Source organism: Berghia stephanieae, chromosome 14 (assembly GCF_034508935.2).
Source record: "Berghia stephanieae isolate SIO BIC M18660-M18661 chromosome 14, UCSD_Bste_1.3, whole genome shotgun sequence".
In the NCBI taxonomy this organism is placed as follows: Eukaryota; Metazoa; Mollusca; class Gastropoda; order Nudibranchia; family Aeolidiidae; genus Berghia; species Berghia stephanieae.
Window position 1 is genome coordinate 7,454,827 of NC_088373.1, and position 20,000 is coordinate 7,474,826.

The 20,000-nt window shown below is 35.9% G+C and overlaps 1 protein-coding gene across 1 annotated transcript in view; it reads left to right on the forward strand.

The window, feature by feature from the left end:
• The window catches only part of LOC144959606 (uncharacterized), a 116,182-nt gene extending 113,351 nt beyond the window's left edge, over positions 1-2,831 (forward strand). Inside the window, exon 7 of the mRNA XM_078892233.1 lies at positions 142-2,831. Coding sequence (XP_078748359.1) covers positions 142-187 — 46 coding nt within the window. The 3' untranslated portion in view covers positions 188-2,831. The remainder of the gene's footprint in view (positions 1-141) is intronic.
• Positions 2,832-20,000: the final 17,169 nt, after the last annotated feature.

Consider the following 20,000-nt stretch of genomic DNA (forward strand, 5'->3'; position numbering starts at 1 on the left):
AGAGGTCGAATTCATTCACTTTATTTTTTATAAACATCCAACTATGTTTGTCCGAGCACGTGTGAAGGTGTGTCACAAATTCCATGTTTTGATTGGTCAAAAATTTACTGGATAATTGGTAATTCTTTCTCTCGTTCACAGAGTCGTGGTTCAACACACGAATGCCAAGAATTACGACGCAGTCTGAGGATTTACAAAGGAAGAATACTCTTCAACAGTCGTGACGTCACTTCCCTCGTCATGACGCATAGTAACTTTGTAACTGGTTCTAAACTATCGGAACAATGGCGGACGCCCTGATGGAATACTTCTCTGACGATCATAAAAGTGTTTCCAGAGGAGAAAAACATTATAAACCTGATCATGTTTTGACTTTTATACATTCGGACCACATGACATGTGAAAAAGTTCTAGCCAGCATGAAGAATAGAAAGTACCGATTTTCTTTGTTTAGTACCAAGCTGCTGGTTACTGGGCGGACGTGAAATCAGACTATTGAATCCTATTGGTAACAGTGGCATTTGGTGACCAAACCCATCGTGCTCAAAACTCACAGACTGAATATTAAACCAACAAATTTGATCAGAAAACTCGTCCTCCAAATATCGATTGATTAAAAAAAAAAAGTCCCAGGTTAGAGAGTTTTTGACAAGATGCGGACTATTTTTAAACGATTGATACTCGAAGGACGAGTTACCTGACCAAATTTTTATTTGTAATCCTTTGATTTTTCCTTCAGAAAAACGTAGAACAGTGAGTGTGTACATATGAGTGAGTCGTAATTTTGTTTGTAATAATATCTTTACATCTTTTTGAATTGTTAGAAATGTTTATATTATGATCTAGAAAAGCATGTAATAACAAGTCACCCATTCAATATATAAATAATAAAAAAAAATCCCTTTATTCATCCCATAGGGAAAATTTTTCTCTAGGGTCTATTCTAAGGGAAGACTGAAATAACCCAGGCGAGATGACTTGCTGAAGGCCAAACAGCGCAGCGGCGGGTTATCGAACTCGTTACCTTTTGGGTACGAAGCAAAGACCGTATACCGCTGAGCCACGCTGCCCCATTTAGCGGTTTAAAAAAACAACAACTTGAGCTTGAGCTTTTATATAGCGCAATATCCACTAAACGTGCTCAAATCGCTTTACAAGATTATTTCTAAAGGCAGGTAAAGATAACGCTGAAAGCCTGACACTTCAATGTCTGCGATTTGCCAAGATCTCATGACGAATTGAGAGGTGTGAATATTCAAATGGACTGCCGTTCAAATGAGCTTTTATATAGCGCAATACACACTAAACGTGCTCAAAGCGCTTTACAAGGGGTCCCTGACCAACAGCAGCGTGCAACATGTAGAACGAGACATGATGCCTGTTAGTTAGACTATAATATTAAAATTTTTAGAACAGAGACAACGCTAATAATGGCCAGGTACTTATTTTACATCTGGGTACGATGAGAGAATGTGAATAAAAAGCCTTTTCCAAGGACTCAACTATCCGCCGAGAGATGCTCGAACCCAGGACCATCCGATCCGAAAGCGAGTGTCATACCACTAGACCACATAGCCGCATGACAACAACAATGATCAGAGAGAGAGAGGTCGAATTCATTCACTTTATTAAATTTTTTAAAAATATAAACAACCAACGATGTTTTTGTAACTTGTGATAAATCTTTCGGGAAAATGAGATGCAGACCTTGAATACATCATTACTTCTTTTGTGAGGCTCGCTACCAGTCTGCAGTTTCATAAGACTTTTGAAAACACACTTATGAAAACACTCGGAATAGTATTTTTACTTGTTTGTGTGTGTTCGTAGCCATGGTAAGACCTCTAGACAAGACAAGACCTCTAGGACAGACAGTTTGACGTCATTTTTTAGGTTTGTGTAGCGCCGAGCGAGTTGTCGTTAGTAGAGCTCAAGGAAACAAGTTATTTCATTGGTTGAACTATTAGATACAACTCACGATTTGTTTTCTTTTGTGGCAAAAGACTGGCCTTTTGACGTCTTTTTTTGGTCAGTGCCAGGCTATAACTTTACGATGGCTACGATGTGTGTGTGTATGTATGTATGTGTGTGTGTGTATGTATGTATGCGTGTGTGTAGCGAGATATATTGTAAATTCAATGTATTATTATGAATTATATAAACGCTTTGAGGCGAAATGCGCTATATGAACATATTGCTATTGTTTAGGCGCTATATAAATTCATTATTTACTATTTACTATTTTATTTACTATTGCTATTACTATTCTTCCGTGCTCTGGAAAAACACATAATATTTAGAAATTTGGTCAGAAAACTCGTCCCAGGTTTGAAAGTTTTTGCTAAGACGAGGGTCATTTAAATCGATCGATATTTGAAGGACGAGTTTTCTGACCAAATTTCTAAATATGTGTTTTTCCAGAGCACGGCATTTTTTATTATATTACCATTGCCATTATCATTATTAGAGGAAGTTCTTGATCTGTGTTAAACAATTCGTCGTTGATTTAACGTATTGCCGTCAGCAAACGTTTAACATGCTATTGTTGTGATGAGCGAAAATTTATTCATGGTTTAAAAAAAATAATTTTGTCACACGTCAACACGGAAACAGTCCTATTGTTATGTTGCCTTTTGGTCAGCAGATATTCACGCCTCTGATTATCTTTTATTTTTTAAATTGTCAAATATAGATAGACTGAAGATGACGTCACTCAGATCTTTTTTTTGCCATCCTTGTTTATGAGTAATTCGTACTAAACTGTTTAGATAGTATGCGCTTGGCTTAGGAGTTCACAACATTGCCATTCGGAAGTTTAACGGACCAACACACAAAACTATGTGTAACCATGATCGTTTATAGTCAGATTAATACAGGTTATAATGTGATGAATTACTCAATAAACCGTCGGATATGGAAACAAAACAATAAAAAAGACCGGAGTGACGTCAACTACCTACGAACTTGGATCTAAGTATAACCAGACTTATAGATTAGTATATGCGCTTGACTAATACGCTCACAACATTGCCATCCAGAAGTATGTCGGACCAACACACAAAAGTCTGTGTAATCTTGAACTTTTATAGTCTGGTTAAAACAGTTTAGTGAGAATTACTCATAAACGCGGGTGGCAAAAAACAATAACAAAGACCCGTGTGACGTCAACTTCATTCTGTCTATAGATAGTTCAAAGGGTCAAAAACTGTATATTATGTCGGGATCAGGCTGATAATATTTACCATTCAATGTTTCGTTCCATCTTCACGATTTGACTTAAAACCGTTGAAGATCACAGGATAAATAATAATATATATAATTCACACTGACTCGGGTTTGAGGAAACACAAAGTTTTGGAAAGCTTTTACTGTGTAGGCCTACTGGTTTCTTTATTATTTTTATTCCTCTCTTTATCATGATATTCATGTCCTTTTTCCACAATCTAAATTCATATAAATATCAATTTTCATTTTTAACTTTGACCCATTATGAACGATGTGCTAAGGGGCATAACTCATCAAATTTGATTTAGTGACAGATCATGCCTTATCCCCCCTGTGGTCTCCCGATGCATGCTCGTCAGTTGAAACAAAACCGCCGTACTTTGGAAAAACACATATTTCAAAAATTTGGCCAGAAAACTCGTCCTTCAAATCATATCGATCGATTTAAATGACCCCCATCTTGACAAAAACTCTCCAACCTGGGACCTTCTTAGAGAGAGGCCTTTTGTGTCTTCAACTTGAAGAAAAACAACTTAATTTTCTTAATTCCAGTCATTTTGGACACAAAAACTCAGTTGTGTTTATTTGGTCATCCCGAGTTAATACCCAATTGACACTGTGGGTCACTTGTAAGACAGATTGTTGATGCTGTTGATGGTGTTGTTGTCAAGTTGCAAAAAAGGCGGGAAATTTTTTTTTTTTTTTTTTATTTTTTTTTTTAATTTTTATTTTTTTTTTTGGTCATTTGTTTGTTGTTTTTTTGGGGGGGGGGGGGGGGGGGGGGGGGGGGGGGGGGGGTTGGGTTTTTTATCTTTTTATTGTGTTTTGTTTTTGTTATTTTTGTGTTGGTGGGGGGGGGGGGGTTGTTTGTTTTTATTTAATTTGTTTATTGTTTTCTTTTCTTTTTCATTTTACAGCATGCTGGCTTCCCTTGGGTTTTCGATACCTTTTTGTACTTTGATATTTTGTATATAATAAAGTCGATGTTGAATTCCCGTACTATCGTGAGTGATATTTGGTAACTTTAATAATGCCATATGTAATAGGCCTAATATAATATTTTGTTATAAATTTAATATGCATTGTATAAAACAGCTAGAATTAATGTTATAGTGATTTTTGGAATATATCATGATTTCAACACAAACGAAAGTATATGAAATCCTTCATGACTCTGCACTGTGTGGATACATTTTTATCTTTCATATGATTGCATGTGAAACTTGTCGCTTACGATAATACAAAAATGTATGCAAGTTCTTGCCAATATGCAGGACATAATCTCTCTAAACTGAGCTGGGGTCTTTTTACCTGAGGTGAGGTCACTCTGTGTGTTCCTTGAAGGATGGTTTTCTGAAACTCGTTGTCGATGTTTCTACTTTTAGAGATTTTCCCGGGTGGGGTTCCTGACCTCCCATAGTGGGCAGGGAGGTGCCTGCTGTGTCTTCTATCCCCCTATATCTGTTTTCAAATTTGCTTTCTATTTTTGTCTTGGAATGAGATAACTTAGTTTTGTCTTGACCCTGGCCGGAGTCCTTGGTGTGGGGGGGGGGGGGGTAGTCTAATGTAGCTTTATTATTTTTGGAGATGATATTTTCCCCCCTGTAAATCATCTCTCTTATGTATTATTATTAAATCTGTTGTTTTGAATTTATAATGTAAGCATTTGAGTGTATTCCACTTAGTAGGGACCTGTGCTCGTGTCTGGATGAGACTTTTAAGTGATCTCAAACTAAGTACATTGATGGTGTGCTCTTGGAATCTACACCGGTTTTCTATTTGAACCAATTCCCCTTTGTCTGACCTTTTCTTGGGTACTTAAATTGTAATTTTAGCACTTTTTACTGTCCTATTTTTTTCCTTTTTACTGGCGCTGAAATGACCTTAATATGTTGCAAGCGCCGTAAAACCCATAAAAACAAAAACAAACAAACAAGTTCTTGCCAATATGCATGACAGAACCTCTCTAAACTGGGCTGGTGTCATTTTTACCTGCCGTGGTGGGCATGGAGGTCACTCTACTCTATCTGTGTGTTCTATCGTAGCCATCGTTATGTCATAGGACACTGAAATCCAAAAAGACTGACATTTTGACGTCATTATTTGGTTTTTGCACCGCCTAGTGAGTTGTCGTTAGTAGTGCTCATGGAAACAAGTGGTCCCATTGGTTGAACTATTGAAGACAACTCACGATTTGTTTTCTTTTGTAGCAAAAAACCTGGCATTTTGACGTCATTTTTTGGTCAGTGTCAGGCCATAACTTTACGATGGCCACGGTTCTATCCCCTGAAGGCCGGTTTTCCAAAACTCTTGAAGTCGATTTTTCTACTTTTAGAGATTTTCCATCCAACGTAAATTTTATTTTAAGCATCAATTGACACAAGAATTTCCCATAATTTGTGTGAATTTGCGTTCCATGTTTGGTATTTTGTTCGTTTTTAAAAAAAATGTTTTAGTCATTTTTGTTAATTATTTTTTTTAATCTATCAGCTTAGTATCACTTCGACGTCGTTTAAGAGCTAATATTAATATGTGATCCTTCGCCTCAAAACGGTATTAGGTCGGGATGGTTAAGATGTTGAAAATCGAATTTATAGCCAATAATATCAGACTTGTGTTGAGTTTGAATGTTTTATTGAGGAGAGTGGATACCATATTTCAGGGTGTTAATGCACACAATTTATATTTTTGAGCAGTGTTATATTAAATTCGGCTTTTAAGCATTTGGTTAGTTCCGACATAATACCGTTTTGAGGCAATGGGTAGCATATGATAAAATAATAGACCGAATGAGACATTTTAGGAGAAATAATCTTTAATATCTCAAAATGGGTAAAAACAGAGTTTGGGAGTTTTTGAAAACCACTTCTGTTTTCTTTTTTTTTTCCATATTCATTTCTGTCTTTGTCTTGGAATGAAATGACATGGTTCTATCCTGGTCCTGGACGGGGTCCTTAGCTGAGGGGGAAACAGTCAGATGTATTGTATCAGTTTTATGAGATGATACTTTTTTCCTTGTAAATCTTCTCTCTGTTATGTACGGTTATATTTTTGCTTTGTATTTGTATATAATAATTTTTTAAACATTTGAGTGTGTTCCTCTGAGTGGGACCCTGTGCTTGTGACCAGATTGGACTTTGGATGAACACAAAGTAACCACATCGATGGAGTGCTCTTGGAATCTAACGCCATTTCCTAATTTATCCAATCTTTTTTAATCTTAAATCTAAAAATAGATACTATCCCATTCCCTTCCTTTTAATTTGCGCCAAAATGGCCTAAATTATGCTTCGAAAGCGTTGTATAACCCCAATAACAAACAAACCCCCCCCCCCCAAAAAAAAAAAATAAAAAGCAAACAAACACAAAAAAAAACAAACAAACAAAAAACAAAACAAAAACAATCAAACAAAAACAAAAAACAAAAAACAAACAGACAAACACTTTAGATCACATATCATCGTTATTTTTATAAGTAGTTGTTTCTAGAATTTCAAAACTTTTATTCATATCTTTTTCTGTACATATTTCCATTTTGCCTTGTTCTGAAAAAAAAACGCCCAAACAAACACGTAATTAAAATGTTGGCCAGTATGCTCGTTCTTCAAATATCTATCGACTAACCCTCTCCTTACCAACTCTCGATAGTTCGAAGATGACGTCAGTCAGGTCTTTGTTATTGTTTTTTGCCATCCGCGTTTATGAGTAATGCTCACTCAACTGTATTAACCAGACTATAAACGTTCATGGATATACACAGTTTTGTGTGTTGGTCCATTATACTTCCGGATGGCAATGTTATGAGCTTCTTGGCCAAGCACATACTATCTATAGATAGAATGCGCTTGGCCAAGTAGTTCACAACATTGCCATCCGGAAGTATAACGGACCAACACACAAACTCTGTGTAACCATGAACTTTTATAGTCTGGTTAATACAGTTTCGTGAGAACAACTCACAAACTCGGATGGCAAAAACAATAACAAAGGCCTGAGTGACGTCATCTTCGAACTATCTATAGGAATATCGTCACATTCGTTACGATACAACTAACATTTTTATTATTCAAATGTATTTTTTACACCATATATACATGAGTACATTTAAGTTGAAATACTATTTTTACCGCGTGTATCATGATTGTAAACTTTAATAAATAGATTTATGGCATTACTATTACTATTACTATTAAGGGCATTCAAGGGATTGTATCCTATTTTGCCCTATACCATATGTTATGTTATGTTATAGTATGTTATCATAAAATTTAAAGAAATGGACAGTGTGTTGTAAAGCATGTTTTGCTAAAGAAATTATGTATCGTAAGAACTTTACTGCAATTGTGTTTGAGTGATAAAAAAAACATATTTTTGTGTTAGTTGGGTGTGAAGTTTTGGGGAAAATCCTGAAAATGGCTGGTAAGGAGAGAGTTAAATTGACCCTGATCTTGTCTCCAAAAACAACTTTCAAAGATGAAGCTTTCTTGAAGAATTTCATGAAGCCCCATGTTTGAGAGTTTTTGGCAAGATAGGGGTTAATTTAATCGATCAATATTTGAATGATGAGTTTTCTGGCCAAAATTTTAAAGAGGTATTTTCTTTTTTGTTGTTGTTCAGAGCAAAGTTGTAAAAATAAAATGTTGATTCATTGAAAACTATGATGACGTGTGGGATTAAAATATCATTGTATATAACTACAAAACAGGTGTTATTCTTCTTCCTTTGGTTTATTATACAACAACAACAACAACTACTACTACTACTACTACAACTACTACTACTACTACTACTACTACTACTACTACTACTACTACTACTACTACTACTACTACTACTACTACTATACTTACTACTACTACTACTACTACTACTACTACTACTACTACTACTACTACTACTACTTAACAACATACTACTACTACTACTACTTACTACTATACTACTACTTACTATATCTACTATACTACTACTATACTACTACTACTACTACTACTACTACTACTACTACTACTACTACTACTAACTACTACTTACTACTACTACTACTACTACTACTAATAATAATAATAATAATAATAATAATAATAATAATAATAATAATAATAATAATAATAATAATAATAATAATAATAATAATAATAATAATAATAATAATAATATAATAATAATAATAATAATAATAATAATAATAATAATAGTAATTATTATTATTATTATTATTATTATTATTATTATTATTATTATTTTATTATTATTATTATTATTATTATTATTATTATATTATTATTATTATTATTATTATTATTATTATTATTATTATTATTATTATTATTATTATTATTATTATTATCATTATCGACTGAAGCATCTCCGTTTAAGGTCGGGTACTCATTTTACAACCTAATTCCGTGATAGAATGTATTTTTCAAGGACTTAACTATGCGCCGCTCAGAGCTGCTGTAGTCGAACTTGGACATTCCGGTCTGAAGGCGAGTTTCATATCACTAGACCACATAGCCACACAAAATTTGATTTTAAGTATCAAGTTCAACTCAATATTATATGACGTCACTCATGTTGTTGTTATTGTATTTTGCCATCCACGTTTATGAGTAATTCTCACTAAACTGTATTAACCAGACTATAAACGTTCATGGTTACACATAGTTTTGTGTGTTGGTCCGATTATAGTTTGGTTATTGCAGTTTAGTGAGAATTACTCATAAACGCGGATGGCAAAAAACAAAACAAAAAAATACCTGTGTCAACATCGAACTATCTATAGCCTAACACAACAACCAATTACGACTTATAGATGGTATGAAGTTGACTTCACTCATATTTCTGTTATTGTTTTTTTGGGTTTTTTTTTTTGCCATCCGCGTTTATGAGTAATTCTCACAAAAAATGTATTAACCAGACTATAACCGGTCAAGGTTACATATAGTTTTGTGTGTTGGTCCGTTGTAGTTCCGGATGGCAATGTTGTGAGCTTCTTAGCCAAGCGCATACTATCTACAGTTTGACGTCATTTTGAAGGTTTGTGCTCCGTCAAGTGCGTTGTCGTTAATAGAGCTCAAGGAAACAAGTGATTCAATTGGCTGAACTATTGAATACAACTCACGATTTGTTTTCTTTTGTGGCCAAAGACGTGTCTTTTGACGTCATTTTTTGGTCAGTGTCAGGCTATAAGTTAACGATGGCAACGTCTTGTCTCTTCTAAGCCCTGATGAAATCCGTCTGTCTTGTGTTCTGACAGATTCACGGTTTCCTACACCTTCAAAAGTAACACATTGAGGTCAAGGTCAAACAGGTCTGGACACTTTTGGATTGCACTTTTGAACTTGCTGGGATTTGTGGAGACCAACTTCTCTTTTGATGTAGTCAATTGGATTCAGTCGTCTGATGTCACGCCGCCCGGCAACGGCGGCCATCTTGGTTCTAAACAAAGAAAATCATTACTTTTTATTCTTCTATCGTTCCGATAGTTTAGAGCCAGTGTTACTAATTTACCATGCGTCATTAGGAAGGAAGTGACGTTATGACTGTTGAAGAATATTCTGCCGTACTCTCGAAAAACCCATAATATTTGAAAATTTGGCCAGAATATTTGAATGACGAGTTTTCTGGCCAAATTTTAAAATATTATGTTTGTTTTTTTCCAGAGTACTACGGCAGTATTGATGCGATGCGTTTAGTTAAATACTCATAACATCCGCCAGCTGGAAATGTGGTACTGTACCAGCACACGATATTGTGAGTAAAATGAACTTTTATTGTCTGATTGAGAGAATTTAGTGACAAATAATAATCAAAATGGCTTTAAAAAACAATAACAAATAGTTGAGTGGCATCAATTTCGTTCATTCCATAGAAGAACAAAATGACGTCACTCACCTCTTTCTTATTGGTTTTTTGCAAGCCTAGTTGATGTGTAGTACGTAACCATTGTTAACATAATATAGATAGTATGCAGATGACGTCACTCAGGCCTTTGTTATTGTTTTTGCCATCCGCGTTTGTGAGTTGTTCTCACTAAACTGTATTAACCAGACTATAAAAGTTCATGGTTACACAGAGTTTGTGTGTTGGTCCGTTATACTTCCGGATGGCAATGTTGTGAACTCCTTGGCCAAGCGCATTCTATCTATTGCCTGACCGTAGCCATCGTAAAGTTATAGCCTGACACTGACCAAAAAATGACGTCAAAAGAAAACAAATGGTGAGTTGTATTCAATAGTTCAACCAATGAAATAACTTGTTTCCTTGAGCTCTACGAACGACAACTCACAAGACGCTACACAAACCTAAAAAAATGACGTCAAACTGCCAGTCCTAGAGGGTTCTAGCGTCGCCATCGTGAAGTTATAGCCTGACACTGTAACCCAAAAAGACTGGCATTTTGACTTCATTTTTTGGTCAGTGTCAACTATAAGTTAACGATGACTACGGTTCTAGTGTCAGGCTATAGATCGTATAGATAGTATGCAGATGACGTCACTCAGGTCTTTGTTATTGTTTTTTGCCATCCGCGTTTATGAGTAATGCTCACTGAACTGTATTAACCCGACTATAAACGTTCATGGATACCCACAGTTTTGTGTGTTGGTCCGTTATACTTCCGGATGGCAATGTTATGAGCTTCTTAGCCAAGCGCATACTATCTATACACTTGGCTAAGAATCTCACAACATTGCCATCCGGAAATATAACGGACCAACACACAAACTCTGTGTAATCATGAACTTTTATAATCTGGTTAATACAGTTTAGAGAGAACAACTAAAAAACGCGGATGGCAAAAACAATAACAAAGGCCTGAGTGACGTCATCTGCATACTATCTATAGCCTGACCGTAGCCATCGTAAAGTTATAGCCTGACACTGACCAAAAAATGACGTCAAAATGCCTGTCTTTTGCCACAAAAGAAAACAAATCGTGAGTTGTATTCAATAGTTCAACCAATGAAATAACTTGTTTCCTTGAGCTCTACGAACGACAACTCACAAGACGCTACACAAACCTAAAAAAATGACGTCAAACTGCCAGTCCCAGAGGGTTCTAGCGTCGCCATCGTGAAGTTATAGCCTGACACTGTAACCCAAAAAGACTGGCATTTTGACTTCATTTTTTGGTCAGTGTCAACTATAAGTTAACGATGACTACGGTTCTAGTGTCAGGCTATAGATCGTATAGATAGTATGCAGATGACGTCACTCAGGTCTTTGTTATTGTTTTTTGCCATCCGCGTTTATGAGTAATGCTCACTGAACTGTATTAACCCGACTATAAACGTTCATGGATACACACAGTTTTGTGTGTTGGTCCGTTATACTTCCGGATGGCAATGTTATGAGCTTCTTAGCCAAGCGCATACTATCTATACACTTGGCTAAGAATCTCACAACATTGCCATCCGGAAATATAACGGACCAACACACAAACTCTGTGTAATCATGAACTTTTATAATCTGGTTAATACAGTTTAGAGAGAACAACTCAAAAACGCGGATGGCAAAAACAATAACAAAGGCCTGAGTGACGTCATCTGCATACTATCTATAGCCTGACCGTAGCCATCGTAAAGTTATAGCCTGACACTGACCAAAAAATGACGTCAAAATGCCTGTCTTTTGCCACAAAAGAAAACAAATCGTGAGTTGTATTCAATAGTTCAACCAATGAAATAATTTGTTACCTTGAGTTCTACGAACGACAACTCACAAGACGCTACACAAACCTAAAAAAAATGACGTCAAACTGCCAGTCCTAGAGGGTTCTAGCGTCGCCATCGTTAAGTTATAGCCTGACACTGTAACCCAAAAAGACTGGCATTTTGACTTCATTTTTTGGTCAGTGTCAACTATAAGTTAACGATGACTACGGTTCTAGTGTCAGGTTATAGATCGTATACACTTGGCTAAGAATCTCACAACATTGCCATCCGGTAGTATAACGGACCAACACACAAAACTATGTGTCACCAGTAACTTTTATAGTCTGGTTAATACAGTTTAGTGAAAATTACTCATAAACGCGGATGGCAAAAAGCAATAACAAAGACCTGAGTGACGTCTACTTCATTCTATCTATATGTTAACGATGGCTACGGTGCGCGGCGCACCGTGTGTCCTACGGCGACGTCTAAGGACAGATTGTGGTTTTCTTTCTTGTCGTTGTTCGATCGTTCAGGTATGAGGACCGTAATCGTTTACTTGCAATTGAATTCAATAGCCTGACGTCACGTCGCCCAGCAACGGCGGCCATCGTGGTTCTAAACAAAGAAAATCGGTACTTTTTATTCTTCATGCTGGCTAGAAATTTTCATATGTCATGTGATCAGAATGTGTAAAAGTCAAAACATGATCAGATTTTTAATGCGTTTTTTTTCTCCTCTGGATACGCTTTTATGCTCGTCGGAGAAGTATTTGATAAGGGCGTCCGCCATTATTCCGATAGTTTAAGAGGGTTTGTACCCGAAACGTCCATTGTCTGTTTTGTTCCCATACGAAGCCTCTCTATTTTCACTCTTTCGTTAGTATTTTCACGATCACCGGCTTCAGGCAGCCCCTACAGTTTTCTAAGTTACCATGCGTCATTACGAGAGAAGTGATGTCACGACTGTTGAAGGCAAATGAGTTCGGATGTTAGACATGCATAAGTATACGTCAGTTTATTACCAAAAACAAACGAACCGCGATTTAATCCTATGTTATACTATAGATAGTATGCGCTTGGCTAAGAAGCGCATAACATTGCCATCCGAAAGTATAACGGACCAACACACAAAACTGTGTGTATCCATGAACGTTTATAGTCGGGTTAAAATAGTTCAGTGAGCATTACTCATAAACGCGGATGGCAAAAAACAATAACAAAGACCTGCCTGACGTCATCTTCGAACTATCTATAGTCTACTAAGAGAAAACGGGTCAACCTTAGAAGCCAGATTTAGCCGTCAGTCTCATCCCGAGATAATGGCCTTCAACAGTCATGACGTCACTTCCCTCGTAATGACGCGTGGTAACTTAGTAACTGGCTCTAAACTATCGGAACAATGGCGGACGACCTTATGAAATATTTCTCCGACGAGCATAAAAGTGTATCCAGAGGAGAAAAACATTATAAATATGATCATGTTTTGACTTTTATACATTCCATAAAAGCGTAACCAGAGGATAAAAATTAACATTATAAATCTGGTCATGTTTTGACTTTTACACATTCTGATCATAAGACATATGAAAAGTTCTAGCAAGCATGAAGAATAAAAAGTACCGATTTTCTTTGTTAAGAACCACGATGGCCGCTGTTGTTGGGCGACGTGACATCAGACTATTATTGAATCCAATTAGAAAAGTGAATGGTGTGACGTCACGACTTTTCTCCCCCTTTTGTCGAGATACATGTATCTCCCTATTTTTCACAACAAAGGACCTGACAAACAACACAATCCCAGAGAGGACCATTTCATTCCACTTCCGACACGCGTGTCACAAAATGTGGATCTGTGTAACTGTTGGTGTTGTGATTTACATAACATGTTTCCTGACATGAACCATAACAATGAGACCATCAATTAGGATGCAACACAAAAAAAGGGCAGGCTATTCTATGACCGGTAGCATAGGGAACATAACGTCCTTTCCTTTTCCAACTCCCCCCCCCCCCCACCCCTGCCCTTACCATTACGCCATGATACCTCCTCCAATCTCTCTCTCTCTCTCTCTCTCTCTCTCTCTCTCTCTCTCTCTCTCTCTCTCCTCTCTTTCTGTCTATATCTCTCTCTTTCTCTCTTCATCTATCTTCTAAATTCTCTATCTATCTATCTATCTATCTATCTATCTATCTATCTATCTATCTTCTATCTATCTATCTATCTATCTATCTATCTATCTATCTATCTATCTACTATCTATCTATCTATCTATCATTGAATCGTGTTGATCAAATATGTACGAAAGCTACATGTAGTAAGGGCGAAATGCAATTAAGCCTAAATCGATGTATGCCCAACATTGTGGAATTTTTAATAATATCTCTATCTATCTATCTATCTATCTATCTATCTATCTATCTATCTATCTATCTAAACTATCTATCTATCTATCTATATCTATCTATCATCTATCTATCTATCTATCTCTCTTTCACTCTCTCTTTCTCTCTATCTATCTATCTATCTATCTCTATCTGTCTATCTATCTATCCATCTCTCTCTCTCTCTCTCTCTCTCTCTCTCTCTCTTGATGTGGAAGTGTGTGTGTCTTTCTTTCTCTATTTGTGTATATCTCTCTCTCTCTCTCTCTCTCTCTCTCTCTCTCTCTCCCTGCCTCTTTTTTTCTTTCTTCATTTCTCTCTCTCTCTCTCTCACACACACACACACACAAACACACATACACACAAACACACACGCACACCTACACATAAACAAACAAACACCACTTTTTTTCTCCAACTGTCCAAAACACCACCATCAGCTTCCAAGACATCTGTCATGTGACCTGGATAACAATACTATGTCCATAGATAGAACGAAGATGACGTCACTCAGGTCGTTGTTATTGGGGGTTCTTTTTTGCCATCCACGTTTATGAGCAATTCTCACTGAACTGTATTATCCAGACTATAAACGTTCAAGGTTACACATAGTTTTTGTGTGTTGGTCCGTTATACTTCCGGATGGCAATGTTGTGATCTTCTTAGCCAAGCGCATACTATCTATTGTTCATATTGAGTCATACACAGATCCTATTACATTGTCACGACAACATTTCATTCACACTCCAACCACCAGTGAGTACACACGATGCAAGTTATAACTTAATTTTATTTTGTTTGTTTTCCACGTTTATTTGTGTATTGTTGTGCTGACGAAGGGTTTGTACCCAAAACGTCCATTGTCTGTATTGTTCCCATCCCAAACTTCCCCATCACCTCTCTTTCGTTAGTATTTTCACTATCTTTTATCATTATTATTATTATTATTATTATTATTATTATTATTATTATTATTATTATTATTATTATTATTATTATTATTATTATTATTATTATTATTATTATTATTATTATTATCATTATCATTATCTATTATTATTATTATTATTATTATTATTATTATTATTATTATATTATTATTATTATTATTATATTTATTATTATTACTATTCTAGATGATGATATGATAATAATAATAATAATAATATGATAATAATAATAATAATAATAATAATAATAATAATAATAATAATAATAATGATAATAATAATAATATAATAATAATAATATAATAATAATTAATAATAATAATAATAATAATAATAATGATAATAATACTTTATTCATCCAAAGGAAATTGTTTGCACTAGCAGATTATAATAATATTCTAAATAACTATTCAAATAACGGGTCATATTATATAGAATTAGCATTGATCTTAAAAAGGTTTGCAAGTTAGATACTCGTACATCAATCTGTAAAAATTAGTTTTATAATTTTTAGATTTGCCAGTAATTCTGTGCTCATTGGCAAATATTCAACATGAGCCATACAGGAGGATGTTAACCTTGACCCTATTTGTGACCCTTCGCCTCAAAACGGTTTTAAGTCGGGATGGTTAAGAGGTTTAAAATTGAATTTATAGCCAGAAATATGTGTTGAGTTTGTATGCTTTATAGTGGAGAATGGATCCCATATTTTAGGGTGCTAATGCCAACAATTTATATTTTTGACCAGTTTAACATTTAATTCGGCTTTTAAGCATTTGGTTCGTTCTGAAATAATACCGTTTTGAGACGATGGGTCACATTTTGTAATGTATTTAACCTGCTGTTAATTAATTTATGATTTAGATATAAGATTCTTTACACATCTATTTATTTGTATTTTCATCCATGCGTCATTCATCAAATTTTATGATTATTTTAATGATTCAGTTATCCATCCATTCATTCGCTTATCTTTTCATGCAATCAATTCTTTCATTCATCTCTGCATTCAATGTTTATATAAACATGCTTCGCCATGTATCGATGCGACCGTCTAATCGCAAGTTCGGATATTTTCAATAGATAGTTTGAAGTTGACGTCATTCGGGTCTTTGCTTTTGTTTTTTGCCACCCGCGTTTATGAGTAATTCTCACTAAACTGTATTAACCAAACTATAAACAATCATGATTACATACAGTTTTGTGTGTTGGTCCGTTATACTTCCGGATGGCAATGTTGTGAACTTCTTAGCCAAGTGCATACTATCTATACTAACCATGTTGAGATTTTTTTTTCTCGGAGGTTTTTTTAATATAGCGCATGCGCAATATTCACTGAATGTGCTCAAAGCGCTTTATTTACAAGGGGTCCCTGACCAACAGCATCATGTAACATGTAGAACGAAAGATGACGCCTGTAAGGCGGTATTACAATTTTTCCGACATAGTCGACGCTGTCAACGGCCAGATACTCATTTTTACACTTTAGTACGGTGAGAGAATGTGAGTAAAGTGCATTTTCCAAAGACTTTGTGACTGATGACTTCAAAAAATTGCTCCCTGCTTCCCTCCCCTAAAACCCCTGTTACTGAAAAGACGGGCATACAATCTTCAGCCTGAAGCTTTGGGGCTTAAATGGAAGAAGAAGAAGAAGAAGAAGAAGAAGAAGAAGAAGAAGAAGAAGAAGAAGAAGAAGAAGAAGAAGAAGAAGAAGAAGAGGAGAAGAAGAAGAAGAGAAGAAGAAGAAGAAGAGAAGAAGAAGAAGAAGAAAGAAGAAGAAGAAGAAGAGAGTAAGAGAAGAAGAAGAAGAAGAAGAGAAGAGAAGAAGAAGAAGAGAGAAGAAGAAGAAGAAGGAAGAAGAAGAGAAGAAGAAGAAGAAGAAGAAGAAGAAGAAGAAGAAAGAAGAAGAAGAAAGAAGAAAGAAGAAGAAAGAAGAAGAAGAAGAAGAAGAAGAAGAAGAAGAAGAAGAAGAAGAAGAAGAAGAAGAAGAAGAAGAAGAAGAAGAAGAAGAAGAAAAGAAGAAGAAGAAGAAGAAGAAGAAGAAGAAGAAGAAGAAGAAGAAGAAGAAGAAGAAGAAGAAGAAGAAGAAGAAGAAACTAGTGACTTTTTTTTAACTTGGGAAATGAAAAAAAAAAATTATGACATCGGCCTTGTGATTTTTTTTTGTTTAACAAAACTGATGAGTTTTCAAAGAGGGTACTATAAATAGTACGGTTTGGCAGATTTTTGTGGTATTTGCAGATTTTTAAAATCCAGTTGGCAGAATGCCTGAAAATAATCTGGTAGCCCTGTGCCTCATCCAGAAGTTTCTTTGCCGCCATCTTTTCCTCGCTCCCTGTGGGTTTCGTATTATTGAGTTAGACAAGTGCAAGTTTATAAATATATTATATTAATACACGATTCTTTCATTTATTTGTGCTTATTAAACGTTATTTCTTATCGTGCCGAGTAACGCAACGAGCTTGCGAGTATGTGGTATTGTGCGATTAAAAAAAATCAACGAGTTTAACCCTCTCCTTACCAGCCATTTTCAGAATTTTCCCCAAAACTTCACACCCACCCAACACAAAAAAAAAACAGACATTTTTTACTCAAACAGAAAAGCAACAAGCACATTCTATACATAGGGGGGGGGGGGGTGAAAAAATCTTCAAATTACCATGGGGAGAGATTGAGAGAAAGAGGGTGAGAATGAGAGAGGGAGGAAGAGAGAGAGAGAGAGAGAGAGAGAGAGAGAGAGAGAGAGAGAGAGAGAGAGAGAAGGAGACACCTATAATAGATAGAATGAAGGTGACGTCACTCAGGTCTTTGTTATTACTTTTTGACATCCGCGATTATGAGTAATTCTCACTAAACTGTATTAACCAGACTATAAACGTTCATAGGTTATAGATTGTGTGTTGGTCCCTTATAGATAGTATGCGCTTGGCTAAGAAGCTCATAACATTGCCATCCAGAAGTATAACGGACCAACACACAAAACTGTGTGTAACCGTGAACTGTTATAGTCTGGTTCATACAGTTTAGTGAGAAGTACTCATAAACGTGGATGGCAAAAACAAAAACAAAGACTTGATTGACGTCATCTTCGTTCTATCTATACTTCCGGATTGCAATGTTGTAATCTTCTTAGCCAAGCGCATACTATCTATACTTGCTAGTGACCGGTAGGTCCCGTACACACCTCCGTTGTTAGAGCACGTGCCTTACATGTAAACAAACTCGTACCAATCTCGGCGGCAGACGATGTTTAAACAACTCTCTTGTTAACCCAGCTGTTATTAGGATTAGCTCTAGAATATACAAACTTCCTATCCAGAGGGTAACTAGAAAACTTTCAGTTTATTGTTATAACATATGGAATAAAATCTGGCTTTTTCATTTTTTAAAATAAAAAATAACTTAACTTTATCCATCCCGAAGGGGTAAAATTACCTTTATTCATACCGGAGGGGTAAAATTATCTTTATACATACTGGAGAGGTAAAATTATCTTTTTTCATACCGGAGGGGTAAAATTATCTTTATTCATATCGGAGGGATAAAATTATCTTTATTCATACCGGAGGGGTAAAATTATCTTTATTCATACCGGAGGGGTAAAATTATCTTTATTCATACCGAAAGGAAATTTGTCTTGATGGTCTATTCCAAGGGCCGAAGTGCAGTCGAATCGCTACCTTTTGGGTAATAAGCAAAGACCATAACACTGAGCTAATATTTCTGGTTCTTTTGGCACTAAGGTATAATGTTCAATTGTCCTGTCTTTCCTGGAAATGATACGGTTGAGTTAGATTCAATTAATGTCCTTATTATTTTATACATAGCGGTGGCCATCCTCCATATAACACCATCAGAGAGGGGAGAAGTGAGAAAGAGAGAGAGAGAGAAAGAGAGAGAGAGAGAGAGAGAGAGAGAGAGAGATAAAGAGAAAGGGAGAAAGATATATATATATATATATATATATATATATATAGAGAGAGAGAGAGAGAGAGAGAGAGAGAGAGAGAGAAAGAGAGAGAGAGACAATAGAGAGAGAGACGGAGAGAGAGAGAGAGAGAGAGAGAGAGAGAGTAATGGAGAAAGAGATATCTATAGATAGATAGAAAAAAAGAGAAAGAGAGAGGAAGAAAAATAGGTAGAATTAATGGAAGAAAGAAAGAATGAACGGAAGAAAGAAAGAAAAGAGAGAGTGAAAGAGAGAGATAAATAGAAAGAAAGACTGGGGAGAGATAGATAGAAAGTAATATTAAAGAGGGATAGAGAGAGAGAGAGGGCGAAGCGAGAGACAGAGAATGAGAGAGGGAGAGAAAGGGAAAGAAAATGAGAGAGAGAAATAGAGAAAGAGAGAGAGAAAGAGAAAGAAAGAAAGAAAGAAAAAAAAAGAGAGAGAGAGAGAGAGAGGGAGAGGGGGGGGGACCCATAATACTTATTAGTGACCAGTAGTTTTGTCCCGTACACCTGATCAATGCTATCATACCAATGTTGATACCTTTCATTATCCACAGTCGGACTTGGGACTAATGATACATACATACCGTGTTAGAATAGCCGTCGTCCTTGTGGTCAGTTTGACCAGCCATTTGACTGTGGTACTCTGGAAAAATAACACGTATTTTAAAATTTGGCCAGAAAACTCGTCCTTCGAATTAATATCGATCGATTTAAATGACCCACAACTTGGCAACAGCTCTCAAAGGGGCAGAAATGTATCTTATCGTGATTCCATCGTCATTTGATAAGTGCCAAAATTTGGTGCCGTTTGGTGCCAAGCTGATAGTGGA